We start from the raw sequence: 8,237 nt of genomic DNA, 5'->3' as shown, positions 1-8,237 counted from the left end.
ATGGGCAAGCAGAATTCAGTGGTTCTTTGATCCATCAATGTCGACAGCCCCGTGATTCCCATGGGGAGCCATGACTGTAGAATGTAGACAGCATAGAAGTAGACATTCTATGGGACACTCGCCATACTAAAAAGTTTAAGTACATGTCTATCATTGAAGCCATGAATTATAAAAGACTCTGTCCCAAAAAGAGGACAACCCTATCGCATTGAATCAATCACTGCCAAACCGTAGACTGAAATAGTAAGGCTTTCTTTTTCCTTTCCTTTCATTTTGTATTCTTTTTTTTTTTCATAATTAGGGATAGTACTTTTCTTTTTAAGTCTTTTTCTAGCGAAAAGGAAAAAGAAAAAATCCTTAGAAAAACATTACAATCGCTAGAAGGAGGGCTTGAACCTCCGACCTTGTGGTTAACAGCCACACGCTCTAACCAACTGAGCTATTCCAGCTTTTTGTTTTACGTTTATATTTCATTTTATTTATAGCAGTACAGAAGAGTCGACCCATCTTACATTTATAAATACACCCCGTCCGAAAAGCGGAAAGCGAGCTAGGGTCATTATCTAGTGACTTCAACCAGAAGGCGATATGGGTCGAAACGAGCCAATCCCAACAAAATTTCAATGAGATAACATCTCCTCCCCACAATGTCCCACAGCACATTCCCACTGTGTATTAAGAATATCTCCCAATGATAGATCAGAATCAATAGTGTCATTATCAGGAGATGTTCACAATACACAGCGGAGATGTTCTATGAAATATTGTGGGGCGGCCTCTTGTGAGGAGGAGATGTAAACTCAATTTTGATCGGATCATTGTTGGGTCACCTCTTTTTACACCAACATTTTAGTTGAACCCTTAAGCCTTAACCTATTCGACATGTGGATCAACCCTAACATGAATATTTAGGGGTAGGGTTTATCTGTACTGTACCGAAGCATGAGCAGACCCGAACTAAGCCGAATTTGTCTTGAACCGACCGAGCTGAATGCTGCGCTTTTAGTACAACGCGTCAAATAGGGCCCACAAAATAACGCCCCGGAGAGGAGAGGAGAGGAGGGCCCACATAAGAGAGGCTACGCTACCCTAGGCGTGGACCTGCAATTGCCAATTGGTTTACCATTCACGAGATCAGTTGGCGAAAGAAGAGAAGAAAGGTGCCGAATGCAAATTCCGTCTCTATTCACTTCACCTTTTCAAAAACCAAAATCTCTGTTTTTTTGTTTGGCGTTTAATTGACAACAAACACACACTCCCATAAACTAACGTTCTCTTTCACTCTTTTCCCAGTGTTCAGGTGCTTGATGGAATAAACCATTGCACTATACATAGGCCTCTTTTGAGGCCATTAGATTTGCACCCAACATCAGATAAAACATTTTCGTTGGATCAAGTTTCATAGCTTTTCCAAACACTCCAGATCTGCTACTTATGTAATTGGTGGGACCCTTTTACCTTTAAGCATTTTAGTACAGATTGCCGCGTAAAAAACTAAAAACGGTACATGGTCTGAAATCTGAATATACATGTTCAAAGGTGCATTCCTATTAGAAATCCCGATTACGAGTTCAAATCAGCCCCCACAACATAATTTGCACCCTTAAATGGCCCGAGGGTAATAAGGTAATTTCGCTTTTTGAATCGAGGATTGATTGATAAGTTCGAGGTCCGTTATGGCTAAGGGCCTGTAGGATGGTCCTATAGAGAGAGAAGACGTTAGAGGCTTCAAATGCTAATCCGAGATAGAGACTCCAACGATCAAATTAGTGAGGGATTGATGAGAGGTGGACAAGGCCTGAACTAGGACAGCTCAGACGAGATCACAATGGAAACAATTGAATTCTCTATAGTGGAGAGTTTAGATGCCTCACCTTTGGGGGGTCACTTCCTATTTATACTTGAGACCGCCTAGGAGTAGATGGGCGTAGATGGCCAGGATGCGGTCTAGCCTTGTGTGCGTGGCCATCCGAGGTCGCCGCATGCAGCCGTGCCATTGGGCCTGCATCGCATGCCAACTTTTGCTCCAAGCGACTGTCCCTATTGGGTCCATGCTGTACGCCGCCCTCTACCACACGCAAGCATGCCATTAGTCTGTCATAAACGCCTTCATCAGGAACAATCTTCCGATGATAAGTACCAAAAACAGTGAGGTATCAATAGGAGATATTCCTAATACACAACGGGAATGTTTTGTGAGACATTATGGGAAACTATGTTGTAGGGGGCTGATTTCAACTCGATTACTTGTGGCATTGGGATTCTTTTAACATTCAATGTTTAACTCTCTTCTACTAATAAATCAAATTTGAATTTAAGTATATTCTAACTTTATGTAAAATACCCTTGTTTTATTTTATTTTTTTCATATTTAGTAATATGCCCAAATCCCCCATAAAGGCCGCTTCATATCACGAAATTAGGATCCCCGTCTTTGGGTTGGAGAGGTATTGTAAATGCTAGAAAGCTCTTCAAGAAGGGGATAAGATGGGAAGTTGGGAAATTTATCAATTTTGGAAGGATAGATGGATGGATGGTTGTACTAGCTCAATGCAAGGGGGAAATGAAAATCTGTGCATAAATAACGTGATTGATCCTGATAGGAGGGTTTGGTTAGAGGACAAAATCCATGGTTTCGTTCCTATCTCTTGTTGTTGGAATAAAATCAAATCTATTTTCATCCCATCGGATGACAAAGAAGATAGGCTAGTTTGCAGGATAAACCCAAATGGTTTGTTTTCTATGAAGTTGGGTTATAAGAAAGAATGCGATGAGCTTTGTCATAACAGATTGTAGTACCAATTGGAACTCCTTGGTTTGGAAGCTGAAATGTCAATTGAAACTTGAGACATCCCCTAAGCGAATCAAGCCGCTGATTGGATTGAAAATAAAACTCATGCTTATTCGAGCGTCGTGCAATTTTGGGATTTAGTTAACATTTGTTGGGGTGATTGATGGGGACGGGGACGGGGACGTGGACGTGCTATCAATGGTTTTTAAAACCAAACAGGTCAGGGATCCGGTTACCGGGTGGAGCGGTCGATCCATTTTGACAAAAAAATACAAACAATTAAAAAAATAAAAAATGGTCAAAACCGTTCGTTTGATTAACTGCCCGGATCAGTGGTTTACTGACCAAAATCAATGATTTTTTGAGAAATCCCAATTTTAGGAAAAAGCAAAATCGGTCACCTGACTGGTTCCCAGTTTTTTCGGTCTGGCCCGGTTTTGAAAACCATGGTGCTACCCCCGCCCTATGTAGCATATTTTTGCTTTTTCTTTAAAAAAAAAAAAAAAAAAATCAGTGACACATACAGTTACAACTATTGCTAATTCTTTAAATATAAAAGAATAATAAACAGTAAAGGATAGTGTGGTATCTTCTGAGTTCTGAGTCTTCTGACAGACAGAGGTAGCGAATTATTCGGGAGCAATTATTTGAAAGCGGCACCCCTCTGGTGACCCCTCAACATCACCCATTTCACGAGGTCCTGTTAGCCCTTATTTTTTTCTTAGTTGGAATGAACAGTCCCCTTATTTTATACGATACTGATTTGGGCACGTCCTAATAAAGTGGGGCACACATACACCCACCCCAAATTCTCTCTCTCTTACATGGGCCTACTTGGCTACTTCCATCATGTGGGTTCATCCAAATTTTACCATATTCTCAATTTGAGCCCGCTCAAGCTGCAACTCTAGATTTTTGATGATGACACAATAATCCATAACAATGTTTTAAATGGGCCATTTAAAAAAAAAATGGCGGATTTAACCGTTCGTCTCAACGAATTGCTAACCAAATCAATAGTTTTTGACAAAATTTCGATTCAGGGATGAAATAGAATTGATTGCCTAAACGATTTTCAAAGCCAAATGAAATAATCACTATTCGAATCAACAATTGTTAAACACAGCAGTTGAAATAATCACTTAGCATCGCCTCAAATATTGAAAACTCAGGATCAAAAGAAAAAGAGGATCGAATCTGTGTAATTAAAGATTGTTTATATTAAGAATTATGTGTGATTGGATTGAGATTTTGCCAAAATTTGAATGAATTCGGACCAGAAACCTAGGCCCGATGCAGTGGAAAATCTTTGAATCGGGTATCCAATCTGCACCCATACATGACCCTGCCATGTTTTGAAATATGTAATATAAAAATGAGATGTGCCCCTAATCACTTTTATATTATTATTATGTTATTATTATAAAGTTCCATGAACTTTAGGAGTGGATGAGAAGCAACATTTAAGATGCGCAGTTGTACAAAATTACTATTTTAACCTCTTAAAAGTAATTAGGTTTTAGAATGTTATTGTATTATGTATGGTACAGAGGCCACTTTATATAGAAATAGGAGTAGGATAGAAAGAGAAACAGAAGTTGGTCAGGCCTGCAGAAATCATTAAAGGATTTCCCGAATCTAGTGTGATGTGGGTTAATAAAAGTACACGTGGCAGGCGTGTAGGGATCAGGGCCCATTTATTTAAAATTTAATGGGTTTGTGGAATGGGCCTTTCTTAGCCAGCATTTGGAATGATCACAACCACTGATCCGTATTAAATTGGACGGTTGAGGGCATGGAGTTTATTTGGGTGGACCCTTCATTAGAGGTACCCTGACACAAAAGGAGATAAAACTCACATGTTACAGTGGAATGATCCGATTGGATCCAATTAGTTTAATAGACCACACATGCGAGACACTGAGAGTCTGAGACCCACAAATTTTGTATCCAGGTGTCCTGATATTCTTTCTGAAAAGTTTATAGTTTGGTATGGTGGCCCACCGATCGAATGGTCTAGATCAGGTCTTCTTTATACGACCCCTGTTTGCAGCATGCCATGAAAGCTTACTAAACGTTCATTCCTTTACCCTCTCTCCACACACTTCTCTGTATTTAGAGAGAGAGAGAGAGAGAGAGGGTTTTGGGTCTGGGTCTGAGAATGGAAAAGAGAATCCACTCTTTCTAGTTTACCATCAAATTACAAATACCCATTTAGGTTAAATGGAGTGATTTCCCGTGACCTTCACCTGCAGAAGTATAAAACATGGATAGACTCATCACCTCCCCATCCTTTCACTCTTTTTGTCTCTTCTCTCCTCTACCTTTTCTTTGTCTCTCTCTATAAGAACATATAGTACACCAGCCATATTTCCAGTCTCAATCTTCCAAGATCTCTCTCCCCATCTTCTTCTTGCCTCCATTAGAACCCCAAGAATCCACATCAGTTCAAATAGTTTGCTCAGAGGGTTGGAGATTTACTTAAACAGTGAGGGAGAGGAGGAGAGCTGAGGAAGCAAGCAAAGATGCCTAGTGCAGCTTCATTTTTTAGGCAGCTGAGTGGCAGAGATAGTTGGAGCTCATCATCAAACAGATGGAGCAAGAAGAGCAAATATGGTGGTGGTGAAGGGTGCCAGAGAAGTCTGAAGCAAATGGAAGGGCTTAGGATGTGTGGAGGTGTGGTTGAGAATGGTGGGTTGGTGATGAGGAAGAGAGTGATGGTTGTGGTTGACCAATCTGCTCGTGCCAAACATGCTATGATGTGGGCACTCACACATGTCACCAACAAAGGTGATCTGCTCACTCTCCTCCACATTGTTCCTCCCCCTTCTCACAGTTACAAATGTTCTGAAAGGATGTCTGATTCTTCTCCTTACCTTGCCAACTCTCTTGGGTCCCTTTGCAAAGCTTGCAAACCTGAGGTATTTTTCCTTCTCTGTGCAAGAGAGAGAGAGAGAGAGATGCATGCATTTATTTTTCTTTCTTTTCTCTTTCTCTTTTCTCCTAACCTTGCATTTCACAGTTGTATTCTCACAGATGCCATGCTGGTCCATTTCTTTTACACTTTCTTTTATTTAATTTCTTTACTTTTTTTATAACCATATTTTAACTTGCTTGTTCTTTCCTTTTAGTTTCTAACTTTTCTTGTTACTTCCCTCTCTTTCTCCCCTCACTTTGAATTTCAACAGATGGGTCAGATTCCATTCTGAATCCCTCTGATCCCTGTGCTTTATGGTTCTCTTTATCTTTCTTTCTTTTTCTTTTATTTGTTTGGCTTTTCCTTTTTTCTATCGTTTGCTCCTTACTTCTTTGTGGGTTGATAGGTGGAAGTGGAGGCTCTAGTGATACAAGGACCAAAGCTGTCCACAGTGATCAGCCAAGTGAAGAAGCTTGATGTATCTGTTCTGGTTTTGGGTCAGAAGAAACCTTCTCCACTCATCAACTGGTGGGTAGATCTCTCTCTTCATGAGTTGCATTTCTAGTAGTATCCCTTCTTGATCTTAATCTTGATACCTAGTTGTGTAATTCTGTTGTCTGGGCTTTGGCAGCCTGTGTGGGACCAGCAGTGAGGAGGACTTCGTGGAGCAGTGCATCAACAATGCAGAATGCCTTACATTTGGGGTGAGGAAGCAAAGCAGTGGCATGGGTGGCTATCTTATCAGCACCAGATGGCAGAAGAACTTCTGGCTCTTGGCTTAACCAACCACTAACAAGACTTAACTATAGAAGAAAGGGAGAAACGTGTGTGTAACTGGTTCTTGGTCTCCCTTTGTTGACAACTTGTGTATCTTCTTCTAATTTATTATCATCACTGCAACTACAGATCTCCTGTTCTACTTGTTTTTCTGTGTGACTTTAAACCAGATGTTATGTAAAAGCTTGTACTGTGTTCAAATCTGGAGCAAGATGTGGATTTCGGGCCCAAAATCTAGCTCCATTCATCAATAAAACCATCTCTCTTCTATTTGGTTTCCTAGTCTCTTCTCATGAATCAAATCAGATGTTCTTTCTTGCATGAAAAACTTTCCGGGTGGATAGATATCTTTCAGTCTCATGATCTGGGTTGCTAATCTTAGGGCGGTTTTGGCCATGTTAAAGAGACTTCCCTGGAGAACTGCCAGTTGGGTTCTGCTCTTTCTCATCAAATAAGGCCGTCCCTCTCAAGCTTTGACCCAAAATGTTCTAACTTCTAACCATCAAGAGAGTGACAGTTTAAAAGAGGATGTTAAGCCATGAAAGTAGAGCTTCTAACAGTTCAGCCATGGCATCTGTCAGGGACTGCACATGAGCAACCATGAAAACGAGGAGTTGGGAGAGTGACTGGTGCCACATTTGAGCTCATCGGAAGTTATGCTTCTGTGGTTGTGTCATCATACTGTAATCCCGCGTACTAGAAAGCAAAGCTCTTTGTCCCTATGCTAGTGTCTTAAGGAATATGGCATAGAACGCCCATGAATCTGCGAGTCAGTCTGGGGACAGGACTCATCTCGGTCTACAAAAATCTTTTGAATCTTCTGTGAATGCCAACAAAGCCTTTGCCTGGGGGACCCACCAGAGGAGCCCATCAAAAAATAAAGAAAGAAGATGGACCCACTTGTGAGAGAGGGACAAATATTTCTGAAGTTGGGGAGGACTGTCTCAAACCAGAATCTCAAGTCAATTAAACTCATCTCTCCACCTATTCAGCCCCTTAATCCAAAGATTGTCTCTACTCATCTCGGTCTACAAAAATCTTTTGAATCTTCTGTGAATGCCAACAAAGCCTTTGCCTGGGGGACCCACCAGAGGAGCCCATCAAAAAATAAAGAAAGAAGATGGACCCACTTGTGAGAGAGGGACAAATATTTCTGAAGTTGGGGCCCATTAGAGGACTGTCTCAAACCAGAATCTCAAGTCAATTAAACTCATCTCTCCACCTATTCATCCCCTTAATCCAAAGATTGTCTCTACTCTCTAGGACAAAATGATCCGGATTTTTAGATTGTTACTCTGGAAATCCGGTTCACATGACAATACGGATGGGGTTCACAATGGTCCTATCTTAGTTAGGGATGCCAATGAAAAAGGAGGGATCGACCTGATCAGTTCCAAGATCCAACCTCTATATATGGTATGTGTATACTAAACCAAGTCTATATCTCAACGGGTTGGGTTTAAGATGGGTCCATCTCAACTCGAACCTGACCCAAAACTAATCAAGGCTGAACCGACCATAACCCCAATAGGGTCGGGTCAGTGCGGGTTTACCACTTAACCCGACCCACTGACTTCCCTAAGTTTATGTAATTATTTGAAGGTTGTCCAATTCATCTCTGAAATCAAAACTGGTGAGTTTGTTTTTGTTGGCAATCAAACTGGTCAGCTTAGCACATTAAAATATGTCAATATCTTAGACCCGGTCTAAAGGAATTTCTCGTAGGCAGGGATTTGTCATCTTGTGTCCTAA

General features: G+C 41.0%; 1 protein-coding gene and 1 non-coding gene across 2 annotated transcripts; one reads left to right on the top strand and one right to left on the bottom strand.

The window, feature by feature from the left end:
* Positions 1-375: 375 nt before the first annotated feature.
* On the bottom strand, positions 376-449 carry TRNAN-GUU (transfer RNA asparagine (anticodon GUU)). Its single transcript has one exon. It is a non-coding gene; the product is annotated as a tRNA-Asn (tRNA).
* Positions 450-4,907: 4,458 nt separating this feature from the next.
* LOC104609637 (uncharacterized) lies at positions 4,908-6,767 on the top strand. Its single transcript, XM_010276004.3, has 3 exons — positions 4,908-5,712; positions 6,115-6,236; positions 6,340-6,767. Exons 1-3 carry the CDS (start codon positions 5,317-5,319, stop codon positions 6,488-6,490), a joined length of 669 nt encoding a protein of 222 aa, XP_010274306.1. The 5' UTR covers positions 4,908-5,316; the 3' UTR covers positions 6,491-6,767.
* Positions 6,768-8,237: the final 1,470 nt, after the last annotated feature.

The sequence above is a fragment of the Nelumbo nucifera genome, chromosome 1 (genome assembly GCF_055504915.1).
Source record: "Nelumbo nucifera cultivar China Antique chromosome 1, China Antique-T2T, whole genome shotgun sequence".
Taxonomy (NCBI): domain Eukaryota; kingdom Viridiplantae; phylum Streptophyta; class Magnoliopsida; order Proteales; family Nelumbonaceae; genus Nelumbo; species Nelumbo nucifera.
The sequence above is the reverse complement of the archived record's forward strand: the minus strand, read 5'-3'. Positions and strand labels throughout refer to the sequence as shown.